Source organism: Ahaetulla prasina, chromosome 6 (genome assembly GCF_028640845.1).
Source record: "Ahaetulla prasina isolate Xishuangbanna chromosome 6, ASM2864084v1, whole genome shotgun sequence".
Classification (NCBI taxonomy): Eukaryota; Metazoa; Chordata; class Lepidosauria; order Squamata; family Colubridae; genus Ahaetulla; species Ahaetulla prasina.
In genome coordinates this window covers 74,954,048-74,972,250 of record NC_080544.1, presented here as the reverse complement: position 1 = coordinate 74,972,250, position 18,203 = coordinate 74,954,048, and the positions used below count along the sequence as shown (strand labels likewise).

The following is an 18,203-nucleotide window of genomic DNA, read 5'->3' as shown; positions in this document are numbered from 1 at the left end:
CCTCCCTTCAAAACCCCTCCCCTCCCCCAACTTCCCGGAACAAACACAAGGTATAGTTAAAAATAAAACAAGCATATGCTAAATATTTTCCCTCCAAACTCAGTTAACTCCTGCAATTCTCATCAAATCCTAACCTCCCCCATAACAATCAGAAATAATAGTCATATATGAATTCTTAATAGGTAGATCCTATCAAGATGTATGGTATACTATCAAGATGTATACATTTTCACAAATAGATTGTTTAATAGATATTTTCCCCAATAACAATACCAAGGTAACTAGAATGTAGTTACACATGTCCTTTATTTTACCTTTTGGTAGTTGAAACAATATTTGTCTTACTTGCCAAATTTATATAGCCACCCATTTTATAAATATGTAACTCTGGGCAGCATGGAACACAACAGTTAAATCTCTATTACAATCAAACAACTTTTTAAAAGTATTCTGGCATAATACCATTATCTAATGCTTTTTCCTCTAATTGCAATTTTAAGGTGTGTATTTGGCCTATGTTTAGTATCTGTACATTTCATATGACATTACTCTCCATTATTTTAACACTACAAGTGGCTAAATAAAAAATGTATTGAGGGGTTTTTTATACAGTATAAAGATATTTTTTGATTGATACCAAAACTGAATGAAACTTGCTCTGTTTTATCTTCTCTGTATTAAAATGTCTCCTAAAATATTGTTATCCTATGTTTCTTAGGTTATTAAAGCCATTGAAGAAGGCTATCGGCTTCCGCCCCCAATGGACTGCCCCATCGCTCTACATCAGTTGATGCTGGATTGCTGGCAGAAAGAACGTAGTGACAGACCTAAATTTGGACAGATTGTCAACATGTTAGACAAACTCATCCGCAATCCCAATAGCTTGAAGAGGACAGGCTCAGAAAACTCCAGGTCAGTTGTATTTTTTTCTAACAGCAATAGATGAAGGAAAGTATTGGTAGTGACAGCCAACTGTAATTCAGCTCAACAGTTGTGCTAAACTGAATTATGTTTCATAGTTCTGACTAGGCTACTTATATTTTACCACTATAAAATAGAAGATATACTTAATAGTAGATATACTTACCAAAATAACCTTACTCTATATATTTACCATTTACATCTCCACAGTACTAAAATAACTTTTGTATGTGCATTTTAATTATGATCCTGTTCCGATGGTTCTTTCATGGATACAAGGTCCTGGCAGGAATCTAATCATTAAAAGATAAAGGTAGAGGTTCCCCTCGCACATATGTGCTAGTCATTCTAATCATTATGTCAAGGTAAATCTAAGTAGCTGCTTTGCCCAGCTGAACTTTTAAAAAAATTATTATTCCAGAAAGTATCTAATAGATGGGTGTATTCTCTGTATAGAAAGGTTCCTGGTTGCAGCCAACACAAACGTGCATGCACAGAATAATCTGTAATACTTTCAGTGGAATGGAAAATACAGAAAGCAGAATGGAATGCATAGTTATTCACACATCCCAGATGAAAGTCACAGTTACCTTAAACAACTTGCCTGAAGGGCAGTGGTGAAATGTGGCTGGATCTATCTGGGTCACGTGAGGCAGTAGGGCCAGCGGCAGGAGGTTCCGCCCACCCACTGGGACATCATCATGTCCTGTTTTTGACCCTCTGTGCATGCATAGAAGGGGCGCTTGTGAGCATGCGCGCACTCACATTCCCAATCCGGTAATGAAGTTAAGTACATTTTACCCCTGCTGAAGGGAAGGTCATGTAAAAGAGTCCAAAGCAGTGGGTGAAAAGAAGCCAGCCAAAACCATCAGTAGAAATGGTCATTGGTGACAATTCTTACAATTAAAAGCATTTGTTTACCTTTTTCTAACATCAAGTAGTCTGATATGTAATACTACAAACTCATCCTCAGCCAACATAGTTTTTGGTTGAACTGGCTTGCTGGTAATGAAACTTACACACAAACATATCTGATGGGAACCAAATTGGGGGCAACTGGCTTGTCTGAGAAGGCTTTTCTATGAAAATTGATAACTCTAGAAGACTAAAATTTAGAATTCTGCTGTTAATTTTTCATTTAAATACTTTTTAATGGAGCAATTTGAATAGGTGACCTTTTCTTTCTGCCAAGCAAAAAAAAGTAGTAGGCTCCCTTGGATGCAGCTGGGATAATTTGCAATTTGCTCTATTCATGTATCATTGTAAGTTGGGGTTTGTGTTAGAAACATACATGAAGTTGAATTTCACAGAAGGAAGTTGGCAGAAGGCTTTCCCAACCCTACAATCCCTACCTCCTCCAGTTCCCAACTCATGAATCGTACTTTTACTTTGATAGCAGAGCATGAGATCTTCTTTCATGCAGCTGTTCCAAGCTCAAACCTATGCATAGCTCTTCAAGTAAGGCTGGGAAAAACATTAATTTCAAATCATGAGTAGTATTCTGAATAGAGTAGACCAGGGGTAGTCAACCTTTTTATACCTATTGTCCACTTTTGTATCTCTGTTAGTAGTAAAATTTTCTAACTGTTCACCAGTTCCACAGTAATGCGCCATGTATCGTCATCTGCGCATGCCTCTTGCACATCATGGATTGGGTTTGGGGGCGGCGGCTACCAGCTCTGCTTGTCTGTTACAGCTGGGTGGTGTGGGGGGAGATGCACAAGCTATTCTGGGATGAGGCTCTTTTGTTTGCGGTCGCACTATAGCGTCATTTAGTTTCACTTATGTAACGTGAACTAAACTTATGCACAGGCGATGCTAATAGCATATTTTCAGAAATTTAAATTGTCATGGGGAATTTTATGAAAACCTAATGAAATTTTTAAAAATAATGCTATGAATTTTTTTAAAAAAAGTCAATTAAATTAAAAAAAGGAAAGTGCTTCAGTATCGGACAAAACCCCTACCGCCCACCATGAAAGCTGGAACGCCCACTAGTGGGCGGTAGGGACCAGGTTGACTATCACAGGAGTGGACTATACCCAGCTAAAATAGAGATCTGACTCAGTATAATTCAGAATTAGATTGAAACATGTAATTATTTTCCCTTCTCTAAATAGGCTACCATAATTGGGCTACCACAATCTGGATAACCATCAGATGGCAGGAAAGACATAGCGTTTTTTCTTTAGTGTCACCTAAAATTTTCAAAATTTTACAGTCCTATCCTAGAAGCACCTCAGAACATAAACCACCATTTGTATATTAGATACTTTGGACCCAACCCATAGCTAATATAATATTTTGGTGGAAATCTCCAATTTTTCATATCATGTTTTTAATGTAAGTAATAGTGATACAACTTTTTATGTAACTCTAATTAAATTAATATTGCCACGGCCATGGGAATAAATAATTCCATTCAGCTAAGATTAATAGAAATTTAATACATGTTTTCATGCTTTGCAAATTTTTAATTATTTTTAATACCTCTTATTACAAGGGACAGAGAATTCCCCTTAAACAGCATAAGCAATCATGTGTCTCATGGAACAAGATGTCATGACTAGCCAGAAAGAAAAAGTGATAATAAAAGAAAATATTCCAGAAGGTGACTTATCTTTATCTCAAGGGAAACTCCACACCCCTAAATTAGTTCAATGAGGTGCATTAAATGAGTAGAGGGATGAACAATATTAAATTTAAATGCTCACAAGTTTAAGGAAAAGGTTTTTTTTAAAAAAAAATCATTCTCATTTTACATTCAGAAAAGTAGCTATCTTCTTGTTTCTTCTAGTTTGTTCTAACTGCACCTGTACTATGGCAAGCATATTCACCTGCCACTATTTAATTATTTAAGAAGGAAGGCCTGTATATTATCAGGTGTTTAATCTCTACCAGCAATGTTTGATTCCAATTTTCTGATAAGCATATATCTTAGATTATTTTAGCTTTTCCTGTCATGTAGAATATGATCTTGAATGCTTATTGTTATGAAGTTCCTTTTAGCAGCAGCATCAAATATCCTGAAAAGAATGGGTGTGTATATTTAGGTATAGCTTTGAACAATGCAGATTACCAAAGAAGTGTTCTTTTAAGGCTATAGAAAAGAATTGGCAAAGTTAAAGATTAAAAGAAATATTTTTCTCATACAAGATGCTTGCAATCTTTGATTATCCATGCTTGAAACAAATAAAAGCACTAAACGTTCATTTATTTTAATAATAATAAATATTTGTTGTGGTTTATTTAAAAATGGTACACAAGATGTAAAAGTTTCCATTACTATATGGTCTTTTCAAATTAAAATATTTTGTAAAAAGTTACCTGACGTTAAAAAGTAGAAGTTGCATTTGATAACGCAAAAATTGAAGCCATGAGTGCTCAGTGCTAGCATGGTGCATATATATATTAGTCAGAAATTGATTAAAATAGATTAATTCTTTGCTGTACCTGCTTTGTATGGAAAGATTTAAATATATGGGCAGGAAGAGGCCTACTGGAAGCTTTTTCTAAGTTCTGCACTTCCAGATTGTATGAAAGGCCATATTTCATACGACTAGCCTTGTGGTGCAACCAAAACAATCTGGAACTGAACACACTCAAAACCGTAGAAATGGTGGTAGACTTTAGGAGAAACCCTTCCATACTTCCACTTCTCACAATACTTGACAACACAGTATCAACAGTAGAAACCTTCAAATTTCTAGGTTCTACCATATCGTAAGATCTAAAATGGACAGCTAACATCAAAAACATCATTAAAAAAGGACAACAAAGAATGTTCTTTCTGCGCCAACTCAGTAAGCTCAAACTGCCCAAGGAGCTGCTGATTCAGTTCTACAGAGGAATTATTGAGTCTGTCATTTGCACCTCTATAACTGTCTGGTTTGGTTCTGCAACCCAACAAGAAAAACACAGACTTCAGAGGATAATTAGAACTGCAGAAAAAATAATTGCTACCAACCTGCCTTCCATTGAGGACCTGTATACTGCACGAATCAAGAAGAGGGCCGTGAAAATATTTACAAATCCCTCGCATCCTGGACATAAACTGTTTCAACTCCTACCCTCAAAACGACGCTATAGAGCACTGCACACCAGAACAACTAGACACAAGAACAGTTTTTTCCCGAAGGCCATCACTCTGCTAAACAAATAATTCCATCAACACTGTCAGACTATTTACTGAATCTGCACTAGTATTAATCGTCTCATAGTTCCCATCACCAATATCTTTCCACTTATGACTGTATGACTATAACTTGTTGCTGGCAATCCTTATGATTTATACTGATATATTGACCATCAATTGTGTTGTAGATGTTGTACCTTGATGAACGTATCTTTTCTTTTATGTACACTGAGAGCATATGCACCAAGACAAATTCCTTGTGTGTCCAATCATACTAGAAATTCTATTCTATTCTATTCTATTTTTCATCACTGATGTTTCATATGTATAAAATCAACATTTGTGTGTGTGGTGAAGTGTTTTTTTTTTATGGTTAATATGGGCTATCTGGGAGAGGACTTAATTCATTCACAATTCACCATCATCCTTAGAACCTCATTTGTATTATTAATGAAGTTTTTTTGCAGGATCCAATCTTGGTCGGAAGTTTTGTCTTCTGAGCTTTTGGACTTGTGCTGGAGCCCTTCCTCAGGGAACTTCTCTCTAGCAGAGTGCCTGCTGTTCTCTGTACCCCTGAATTGGGGGTGTCTGTTCTCCATTAGGCATCAAAACCTCTTAAAGCTTTGAAACTGGATCAGTTTCTATTTATTTTTAATGTGTTAAATATTGCTTTTAAAATAAGAATTGTGTATACTTCCAACTGTTCACAAATTAAAATCTTCTCCATCAAGCCAAAATAAAACCATTCCCCCCAGAAAATATGCATAAATCTTGTACCACTAATTATACAAAATAACTGAAAAGTTTTAAAACCTAGATGCTTTCCTTGTTAATTAAAACAATGTGTTTGTATTTGGTCCTAGGCCTAATACTGCTTTGCTGGATCCAAGTTCTCCTGAATTCTCAAGTGTAGTTTCTGTTGGTGATTGGCTTCAGGCTATTAAAATGGAGCGATATAAGGATAACTTCACAGCTGCCAGCTATACTACCTTAGAGGCTGTGGTGCATATGAACCAGGAGTAAGTACTCAGCAGTATTAACAAAAAAAGTGTAAAACTGTATTTAATCAGATTAAATTTAATCAGTCATTAGAATGTTGGTATGCCTTTAATAGCGGAATATTGAAATGGTTATAATTTGAAAATACTTTCTGTAGTGCACTCAGACATTCCATTGGGATAGTGCTTCTGTTTTTTTATATAGGTAATGTAAAAAGTTTAAGCTATATTAACATTTTACCATGCTGGAAATTATAGGTAATTAGGTTGGAAGTTAACCACAATTTTTTAAAAAACCTGCATTCCCCCCCTTTTTTTCCTTGGTTTTTATTTTCATTCTATTTTATGTTATAATAGACCTTAATAAAACAGACAAAATACAACACATTAGGACATTTAATTAAGAATGTATATAAATTCACCTTGATTTTCATTATTATTATTATTTATTTGTTGTTGATAATGATAGATAAATATTTGGCATAAAGATCTTATTTCTTGGCTCATTCCTTTTTTTTTAAATTCATGTAGTGACCTGGCAAGAATCGGAATTACTGCCATTGCACACCAGAATAAGATTTTGAACAGCGTCCAAGCAATGAGGACCCAAATGCAACAAATGCACGGCAGAATGGTTCCAGTTTGAGACAGTACTGAATAAACTCTAAACTCTTGAAATTAGTTTACCTCATCCATGCACTTTAATTGAAGAACTGCACTTTTTTACTTCTTCTCCTTGCCATTGAAATAACAATAATAATGATTTGCAGCACTGTTTGATATATAAAGATTGCTAATAGTGTTGCAAGGAGGGAACCTACAATAATGACAGGTCGTCATTTGAGAACAAGCCTGGAACAAATTGTTTCCTGGAATATACTTATATGTGGATCAGCATTATGTAATATACTTGTATCTATAAAACATCCATTCAAGTTCTGAAGCTGTGTTTCCTGCCAGATACTGTGCTTAAACAAAGGAAATACTGTTGTTCTCCCCAGCAGCCATGGGATTACAATTATTGTGTTTGATCTGTGGATAAACCATTTTTTCCCTTCATCTTTTACTGGAACAAAGAATCTTCTGAACCAGGAAATGTTGGCATATTCTAGGCATCCATGGTACTCTACAGAAAGCTTAAAGAAAAATATTTGGATGATCAGTGCCTCTCAAGATTTATCCACTTGCAATCTAAGACAGGGAGCAACCTTCATGGATTACTGGATTTATTTATTTTCTTTTATCAAGAGAAAAATGTTGGTTGCTGTTGCATTATACTGAGTATATCTGTCATGGTTCTAGAAATCATCTTACTAGTCAGCCGTTCTTAATGATGGATTTCCAAATCTGCATCTAACCATCCTTCAAGAGGCCACTGACAGTGCAATACTGAAAAGGTTAGTGGAAGTATTCTACTACTTGTTGTTTCAATTTTCATTAATGATAATAAAACAGTGCATTTATGAAGTGGAAATCATAAAGGATGTTTATTATACTTTTTTTCTGTGCTTAATAGGAGATTGTGATATCACCAACTGGCTCCATTTTCGCTTAATAATTTGTTGACATATTTGTAATGATTGTCACTGTGCAAACTGAGTCTTGGAATTCTCACTTTTATGCTTATTTGTTTGTTAAAAAGCATGGGATGATTCACATGGAAACTTAAGCATCTGTAAAGTAAAAGATTTACAGGGGAAAAACAGATTGTAAAATACATATCCAAATCTTTAAATTTGGAGCTGTTTGCATGTGTGTGTTTATGTGTGCGTGCGTGTCCACATACATACTCACAATCCTCTAAAACTATATTTTTCTATTTTAGTTGTCTTGATCAAGTATAAGTTAAACATTTTTAGAATGTTTCTAAAGTGAATCACATGGTTATAAGTTTGAATCCATATCCTAAACATACATTGGCAAATAATGCTGGAAAGCAGCAGAAAATGTTGAAAATCATGGTTAGGTGACCACAAGATGATGCAGCTGGTAATAACAGTGAGCCAGTGGCCAAGCACCCGAAATGTATTCACATGACTACTAGTGGGGCAGTGCAACACTGCACAAAGGCTGGAAGTGCTCTAGGCCATATGCCACCCTTTCCAAAGCTATCATAAATTGACACTATCATATTTCCAAAAAGTTGTTAAACAACCAGTCTTAAGACAATGACTACCTGCAAAGCATTTAAATGATTAATTTTCCTTTTTTAAATTAACCAATACAGTCAATTTATCTTAAATGATTTATTGCAGAATTGTAGAACCAAATAATGAGGAGTATGTCCTGGGGCTATCAGTGCCAAAATAATCTAGAAAAATCATAAATTCAAATTTTAAAATTCAGTACTTGCATATAAAAGAATGTGATAAATGAATATTAAAAAGTGTTGATAACTTTATATTAACATTACTGGGAGCTGAGAAAGTATTAAATAGTCCAAGTTTGTCTATAATTTAGCTGTTTCTCACTTGGAATTATTTGGAGTGGAACACCAACTTGACAGGTCCAGATGATGTGGCCGACATATGGCTTGTTCAATTGTCTGTAGTGAGTTTGTAGCTCTTGAGGAAGTGGATAAGATCCTCCAATCTGTAAGCTTGGCCACCTGTTAGATCCCACTATCTCCTGGATGATTAAAGCTATCTGACCCTTCAGATAGACACTCATGCCTTGGTCTCTCCTGACTGAATTATTGTAATACGTTCTACATGGAGCTACATTGCTAGAGTATAATGGCATGAACAATGAAATATGAGAACATGTCTCCACTGCTTCATAAGCTGTGCTGTTTGCAAGTTGGTTTCTGGATGCAGTTCAAAATGTTGCTTATCACTTATAAAACCTAGCACTGATGATGTAACCTAGTTTTGGTAATGAAAACTTTGCAAGAAAACAAGCAAGCTCATAGAGCACCGAAGACCCCTCAACATATAAAAGCCTTCATAACACAGGACCTGGTTACTTGAGGAGTGACTTGTTTCTATTTGTGTTTACCTATCTGGTGGGGTCAGTCAGAATGGGCATGCTCCAGGTCTCCTGGAATTCCAGAAAAGGGAATATGTTTAGAGACTTCCTCTTGTGGTTTCTTTTTATTGTAATGTTTGTTTTAGTCCAGGTGATCTATGTTATATTATGTTTTTTAAAGTTTTTATTGGTTTTGGGTTTTGTAAGCTACCTAGATAAGAATGAAAATATGAATCCGTTATCCCAAGGAACCTAAGAAGCATGGCTTCTCAGTGATGGCTCCAGCACTGTGGAATGATTTTCTCCCCAGAGATTCATGGTGCTTCCATACTTTAATTTTCTGCAAACTGCAAAAGACATAGCTATTTCCCCAGGCAATTATTGAGTTAGACTGGTTGAAGCCCTTTGATTTTCTTTTTTTTTTTTCTTTTTGCTGTTTCATACTTTCGTTCTCTCTTCCAGTCAGTTGTCTTCTTTATCTTGATGGCATTTTATTTTGTTTTAATTTATTTTGCTACCCTGAGTTGTTCTGGAGTTAAGCAGTCCCAAATCTGAAAAAACAAACAAACAAAATAATATATACATACATGTGTCACATCTGCTGTATATACAAAATACAAATGTACATATATGTCTTGTGGTCTTATAGTGCTCAATGAGACATTTTCCCAGATAAGCATGCGTAGAAATTGCATCTATAAATTTAGATTATGAGGTAATTTGTAACAGAGGATGTACAGCCACATAAATTGGTGGAGGTAAAACAAATATCATGAAGCAAAAATCTCCTTTGGAGACCATTTCAACTAAACTTATTATTTTCACAATAGCAACATCACTTTCAATAAATTAAATTTTGGTTGCCCTCTGATCTACAGTTCTACTATTTGTGACAATAGTTTCACAATAAGCTATAAATGACAATGGAATTTGATCTGCTAGAAATCACCAGATTTATTTGGAAGACAGAGGATTTAGTGAATTATGCAAGTAAAACCTGCCATATTTCCAACATCACTGTCATCAATTCTTGTCAGTTGTAACAACAAGCTGTTGATTTTAACCACAAGTTTTTCCCCTAAATGAGTTTTTGAAATCAAGTTGTTGGGAATAGATGCTAAATTTGCATACTGTCAAAATACAGTGTGACAGCTTAATAAAACCTTCCTTTCATGCTCTCTCTCTCTCTCTCTCTCTCTCTCTCTCTCTCTCTCTCTCTCTCTCTCTCTCTCTCTCTCATAACACTATATAGATTCACTAGCTCAAAATGGCTTTTTGCATGCCATATGAGACAAGATAGAGATCTAGAAGAAGAATATCGTATCTCAAGGGCCATCAATTTAATCAACTTGTTCTACTTCTGGTGACTGTATGGACAAACATTTGTTGTTTCAGCTTAGTAGCTGTTTCAGCGAAAATTTCTGTAGTCTCTTTTCTACATTCCACCATCTTACTTGTTCTATTTTATTGTCAAGCATAGTATTCTTCATTCTTGTATCTCACCATCTAACATAATGTCCCTATTCTTCATTCTTGTATCTCACCATCTAACATAATGTCCCTATTCATTTCTTAGTAGAAAAGTAAGTCTTATTTGGTCAGGAATTCATTGATTTGTTCTTCAAAACTTTAGTTGTCATCTCCAATCCATAATCTGAAGGTGTGTGTCTCTTTTGTCTCCATTTGTCTTCTTTTCAGAGCCGTGTGTTACCAGTGGAAAACCACTGCTTTAACTATTTTGGTCTTTGTTGTCAAAGAAATCACCTTATCCTTCATGATCTCTCTATTTCTCCAAAACCATCTTCATCTTTATCTATCCATAAGCCCAAGAGAGAAAAACTTTGATATAGCAGAACTGGAAGCAATGGCTTTTGCATACAGTGGGCCAATTTTCTATAATGATTTGAAACTATGCAAATGATGTCACATTTTGTAAATAAAGTAAATTATCATGATGATATACTTTAATATTTGGTATTGTTACTGTCAATACTTTGCTATCATTTATAAGCTCAGTAGCTAATACTAATCAACACTAACTTGGTCTTTCTTAGCATAAGAAATATAGAAAAGAAAACAACATATTTGTCTTTGACATAACTCAGATTTTTCATTTACCAGGTTTTATTTTCAATAATGACCTTTTCTAAGTCTTCACTTTAAATTGACAAAGTGTTTTTAGGAGCACATCTCAAGTTGTTAAGACTTCAGTCTCTTACTTTAATTTCTGCCATCACCTACTCCAAACCTTTCAGTCTCTTATTTAGTATTTTAGATAAAACAGTTCTGGAGAGAATTTGCATCTTTCATTTTTATTCTGACCACTCTATTTATTCATTATTTCTTTGTATAGTAGCTTTTTGTTTTGATTTATCTGTTACTCTTAAATGTATCTCATTCATTTTAGATAGTTTTCTTTATCCTTTCTTGATACTGGAAGTCATCAACTTTTTTTTGTAAATTTTTTTTTGAATATGCATCAATATCAATACATGAATAGTGAGGCATCTAGGTATCATTCATTTGGATACAAGTTGTAAAGGTAGTATTAATAATTTGTTACTTAAATCATACTTATGTAATCATAATTATATTATACATATTTGTGTTAAAATATAGGCCTTCATTATTTAATTATTCAGCATTTTAGTCAGCCCTTCTAATGACAATAACAATATCATTAAAACATACATAGTGTCACCATCTTTCAACATCTAATCTTTACATCTAGTTATTACTTAATATATTATATAAAATATGTATAATAAGATTCCCCCTATTTCTTGTTTCTGCCTCTGTTCTAGCTCCTAGTAAAGCCAATCTTGTGTTACAAAAACATTTCCTCAATCCATCATCTCTTTCCCGTTTTAATATTTCAAGTCTTATTCGTTTTTTGACTTGCCTCCCAAACTCCTCCCTTTATCTCTGTTTAACCTAAGTATTTCTTCCATCTCTACTATATTTTGCTAACAAGCCTCAAGAGGGTCTGCCCAAGTCTCTATCTTCTTTTCAAGAATAACTTTCTGTTTATCCAGTACTATTTTTGGTCTCTTAATATGTATTTTCGCTGAATTGTTTCATAAGTCTTTATTGCCCCTCCTTATCTTGTTTTATTTGTTGATTTGTCTGTTCTATCGTTTCTCCTGATATTTCTATTATCTCCTCTGTTTCCTGGGATTTTTTTATCATTGTTCATTATCCTTTGTTGAACATTTTGTTGAACACTTCCCATCTATGATATTCATTAGATCCTTTATCTCCTTGTGATTCCTTATCATATCATAAATGCTTCAAAACACGAACACCATTTCTTTTTGCAACCCACTTATTTCCCCCTGCTGAAACATCTTGTCTTCTTTTGATAAGACCAAATATAGCTCCATAGTCTGTTAATGGCCTATCACCACCCCAGAGTCTCAATTATTTTTGACCTTAGAAAGTCGATCTGGAAACCATTTACTCAATCCTGACATTGCTTCTCAGGAAATACAGTAATTATAATTCTTTATGCCCTACAGTTAGTCAATTAGTTCTTTTTAGGTAATCCAGGAAGATTTCCAAATGTCTCCTTTAGTTCACTCTATAAGTTCAATCATAATTTCTAATATTTGAAAGTCACTTTATTTAAATGTTCCATTTTCTCACCATTACAGTTCCAGTAGTCATGAAATAGATAAGTATAGAGCAGTAGACAGCATGGCAGTCCTTCAGGTGTTATTTATTTCCACTTTCTCCTCTGTCTTATCAGTATTTTCCCCAGGGTTTTAGGAGTATAATGTCTATTCCATTCACTAGTAGCTGGCACCTTCAGCTTAACTTTCAACATTGCACAAAATCTGACAGGTTCCATTGATATTTATTCAAGCAAATAATCAAAATTCAGACAAGTAATTCCAGCATTTTAAGATGCCTTATTGCCAATAAAAATTAAAGATTTTTAAAAGTTTTGCAGTCTCCTCTTAGAATCTTTTCTTTGGGGTCTGTGATTTTGTCTCTGTAATTGTTCACTGCTTAAACAAACTTTCCAGAATTTATTTTTTTAAGGGTAGGTTTTAGGTTAAAAAAAGAAGAATCACCTCACCTGGTTCCAATCACTGTTCATCCACGCCGCTCCAGCATCACTCTTTGTTTCTTCAGCTGCCTCAGTTTAATGGTAGCCATAATGGCTGCCTCTCCTCTTCATCATCAGATTAAAGGAAATTAGCTCTGGTCAAGCGGGAGAGCTGCCATTCTCTGCAACCTGCAGGGCACCCTTCTACTCTTTGTCATCCCTACAGGGTAACTTTAGCCCCTTATGGGACCCTCCAATGAAGGAATTCGGCGTGATTTCCACTCCTCATGTCCAAAAATGCCACAGGAATTCAACGGGTTTTTTTTTTAACCCAGAGCTTTCATTGTCCAGAAAGCTTTTTTACCCATAGCTATCATTGTCTAAGAAGCCATGTATTAGGTGGAGCTTTTTCCACATTTTAGGAATATTTTTCCTTTTTGGTTTTCACAATAACTTTTATCTCTTTCCATACTTTCTTTCATGTGAGTGTCTGACTATAATCTTTACATTAATCTTACATACTGACTCCATATTTTCTATATCAAATATTGCTCTAACTTTTAAGTTTAACCCATATATTTTACATCTATTTAATTTTCTAAATGTAACCCATAGTTGTGCAAGGGTACTTGTCGGGAGGGACAAGGGGACAAATGATGACAAATGTGTCAAGACATCATCAGCAAATATGAATTTTAAAAAAGTCAAATTATATATTTCATATCGTTTGTGCATAGATATCCTAATGTGCATGGATTCTACCAAATAAATACTGTATACTGTTTGTTCCAAGTCTGCATTTGAAACTGTGCTGGATGACATTGGATTGCACATCTTGATCTTTTATTTCCTATTATGTAATTAATTTGATTCCAGTGTTAGGCATGTATTGATATCCATGTTCAGAATCTGTGTTTAAATTGCTTGAACATGATCCACCTAAGTTTACTTATTCCTGAAACTTCTTGTTTAATATGCTTTGTGAATATTTGTGAATATATGTATTACAACTTATTGAAATGTTATTTGAAAAAAAGATATGTATATAAATTTTCTTATTGGTCTAATTAACTTGCTGTCCTGATTCTAATTGTATTCATGTCATCAGTTGAGAATTTAGAAGACATTTCTGTTAATGAAACAGGACAGGATCCAATTTATACAGGTAGTCCTCAGCTTATGACCATAATTAAGACCAGAAATTTAGTTGTAAGTCAAGGCACCCATGTGACCAGAAGTAATTTTCTGGCCTTTTTCATGGTGGTCATTAAGTTAATGCTGCAGTCATTAAGCAAATTATGCTCTTGTTAAGTGAACCCAGTCATTTGTATCATTTTTTTTTCTGGAACAACATCATGAATTGTAATGACATAACCCTGGAACACCATGACTAGTTGTGAAGCTGCCTCCTCAACATGCAGTCATGTGACTGGAAGGGCAGCAGTGCAGCTGGGGGAATTTTATGGCCATAAGGCATCTGTTCCATGGCCATAAAACTTTGAACAGTCATAAAACAACTGGTCATAAGTTGAAGACTGTCTGGGTAACATTAGCTCAATCTCTGAGTCCAGCTTCTACTAAAGGTTTTACTTCTTTTTCTAATAAAACTTTCCTACATCAAAATGCACTATTTCCAAGATCATTATGTTTTCCTTTAATTAGATAATTTTTCAATTTTTCCATTTGAAAGCATTCAATGTTTTCAGTGTCTGAAATCATACATTTATTGTAACTTGTGTTTTAGGAAAAACTATTTGGAAGATAGAAAAATAGCGAGTGTAGGGTATTTCTATGATAAACTTAAAAGATGCATTGTATTTCTCCTTTTGATATTAAAAATATTGGAGATATCACATTCTGACTTGGAATTTGTTTGTTCCTTTTGATAGGCAAAATGGACCCTGCTTTCTTGGAATCAGGCCTTTCTGGTGATCATCTTAACCCTGGAAAATAACAGACTAGAGACAAGCACCTTCAATTGTCTCAGTTTATTCAGCACTGACTGTAGAGAAAATGGACCGCGAATAAGCAGCTTTTACTTCCTGAAGAGTATCTCTTTGGATTTCTTCCTTTCGAAAAGGTTTTGTCAGCCACAAAAAGCAAATATAAGATCCAGATAAAATTCTTTTATTTCCACTCAAGGAATGTACTGTATAAAAGCCCTACAGACATATATACACATGCACCACGCATACACAAACACACATACATACATACACACACCCCTACATGCTGTGTCTTTTTCCCCCCTTGCATGTTGTTGCCATGTCTCTCCAAATGTCAGTGTCAGAGCCATAAGGACACCAGGGCAATGTACCCCTGTGCAGAACTTGGTTAACAAAAGCTGAAACTGCATATGATAGTCCATACTTTATGGAAAGTGTGCCAATGCTAAAATGTCAATATTTTTAATAGAATGGAAAGTAACTTATTTCTTCCAAGATTGTGTGAGGATATGTATGACTTTAATGTGTGAGTGTGTGTGTGTGTGTGTGTGTGTGCACGTGCGTGCATGCATGCACATGTAATAAGTTTGTTGCCTGTTGCACAGGGCCACCTGTGAATATGCAGATAGCATCTCAAGATAATTTGACAGTTTGTGGCTGGGCTGTTGAGTTACCGGGCCAGTAGGTGAGCTATGCAACAGTAGGGAGAAAACACACATACTCCTGAATGTTCCAGTTCTGTATCTATACATATATTATGTAGCTGCCACACTAACCTTAAAAATTAGTTCTCTAGCCTAGAGCAGGGACACTTTCACTTTGGTTGTGGAGTGATCCATCATGAGTTGCATAATGACTAAAGAACAGCATTGATAAACATTAGTCTTGCCAAGGCTGTTTGTTATTGAATCAGTGATACCTTAAGGTAAAAGTAGATAGAGACTATAAGTCTTCACCCATCAGCAGGTTGCTTTGAACTGAACTATTTTTCTTTTCCTGGAAAAACAGTATTGAAAAGACTTGTTGAACACGAACAGAAATATGCAATCCTTATCCATTCACAGAAATGAATTATCCCATGTGCCATTTGCAAGAATTTCTGGGCTTATAAATTGACTGTGGAGCAAATGATTCATTTCCCTTCCACCTAGCTGAATAATATGAAAACATTTTAAATGATCAAAACACATTTAAAATTTGAAAAAAAGTGACCAGGGTATTTTCTCTGCATTGCTACAATAATCTTTGTCAAAGTAATAATTGGTACTCCCTAGAAAGGTTGACAGACCATGGAGAATATATATATATTGGAAGCAGGTGGATGGAGACAACCTGGAGACTATACTGCCATTCCATATTTTGAGCTCAGCCATTGACGTATTTGATCTGTTTTCTGGTTGCAGAATAGTTTTCTCTGCTGAAATACAGTGCATTACAGCAAGTTGAAACAGAATAGTCAAACCGACATTACTGAGCGAGAAAAAATAAAATAAAAGAATGTGTAAATTTTGCATTAAAATTTTCTAGCGTTTTTGGGATTTTTTATCAAAACATCTTTGCCTTTTCTCCTTCCATCCCTACAGTTCTCTCTACCCTCTCTCCCATTTTTGTTGTATTCATGGATGCAAAGTCTAAAACCAATTTTTGGGGCTCAGGTACTTGTGCTGTTGGCAATAAAGAGGCATGAAACACTATTAAGGAGCCATGAGCTGCATGGACTGCAAAGCCAGGACACAATTGCAATCAAATATACTAAACAATACACATTGCCCAGTAAAAGCCAGAATACTGTATAGAACTGGCCTTCATTTCTTCCTGGTTACAGAAGAGACATCAACAAGACTATTTTAACACAGCAAACCTCTATACATTAAGGAAATATCTGCTTACAACCTCACTGGTTAATGTTCGTCCAGGTTTCTTGCTGTATTAAATTTGTGATGGATTTGTGTATTAAATATATAAATATATTATGTATAAAACAAAAAAACTGGTTTTAGCCAGTAACCAGAACTTCAAAGCAGTATTTTTCTTTTACATGCATTTTCATAACCAGAAAGAAAGCATCCTGAATATTAATTAGACAGATTAAGAAGTAAAAAAAAAAAAGAGAGTGCATTTATTTTTTGTATCACTGCAAATATGTTGGAATATGCAAGGACTGTTTTAAAAAAATTAGAATGTATGAGGCATATGATACTTTAGTTCATACTGGGGGAAAAAGAAATCTTAACAGTGCATTGCTTGGGTTTGCAGATTTGAACAATATCTCAGATAGAAATATAGATTTTCTATTTTATTTTAATTTGTAATTTTTCCCTCTCCATCAATGTTAGGTACACATAACTTATGTCATTTATTTATGATCTTTTATACCTAGTTTGTAAAATTGTAAAATAGCAAACTAAATGCAAAAGTTTGCATTTGAAAATAATAAAGTAGTTGCTGTACAAATCTCACTTGTGATTCATGATATTAAATATAGTAAGCTTTAACTTGGTTATTTACAAATATATATTTCTCATTATTATATGTGTTTCCCTCTAGAATATTTTATTAAACAGTTTGTCTGAATAAACATTGTCCTAATTCAATTAATTAATTAAGAAATGATAAACTCTTTCACCACCTTAGTTTGCAGGTGAGAGTTAGCTCAGCTGAGTATTTCCACATAAAAGGAATGGCCCAATTATAGAATAGAATAGAATAGAATTTTATTGGCCAAGTGTGATTGGACACACAAGGAATTTGTCTTGGTGCATATGTTCTCAGTGTACATAAAAGAAAAGATACGTTCATCAAGGTACAACATTTACAACACAATTGATGGTCAATATATCAATATAAATCATAAGGATTGCCAGCAACAAGTTATAGTCATAGAGTCATAAGTGGAAAGAGATTGGTGATGGGAACTATGAGACGATTAATAGTAGTGCAGATTCAGTAAATAGGCTGACAGTGTTGATGGAATTATTTGTTTAGCAGAGTGATGGCCTTCGGGAAAAAACTGTTCTTGTATCTAGTTGTTCTGGTGTGCAGTGCTCTATAGCGTCATTTTGAGGGTAGGAGTTGAAACAGTTTATGTCCAGGATGCGAGGGATCTGCAAATATTTTATTTATTTATTTATTATTTATTATTTAGATTTTTATACCGCCCTTCTCCCGAAGGACTCAGGGCGGTG

At 34.6% G+C, this 18,203-nt stretch overlaps 1 protein-coding gene across 1 annotated transcript in view; it reads left to right on the top strand.

Annotated features, from left to right (window-relative positions):
• The window catches only part of EPHA4 (EPH receptor A4), a 182,043-nt gene extending 164,488 nt beyond the window's left edge, over positions 1 to 17,555 (top strand). The window contains exons 13-16 of the mRNA XM_058188074.1: positions 719 to 912; positions 5,920 to 6,075; positions 6,586 to 7,451; positions 14,962 to 17,555. Of these exons, the coding sequence (XP_058044057.1) occupies positions 719 to 912; positions 5,920 to 6,075; positions 6,586 to 6,700 (465 nt within the window). The 3' untranslated portion in view covers positions 6,701 to 7,451; positions 14,962 to 17,555. The remainder of the gene's footprint in view (positions 1 to 718; positions 913 to 5,919; positions 6,076 to 6,585; positions 7,452 to 14,961) is intronic.
• The last annotated feature ends 648 nt before the right edge of the window (positions 17,556 to 18,203 follow it).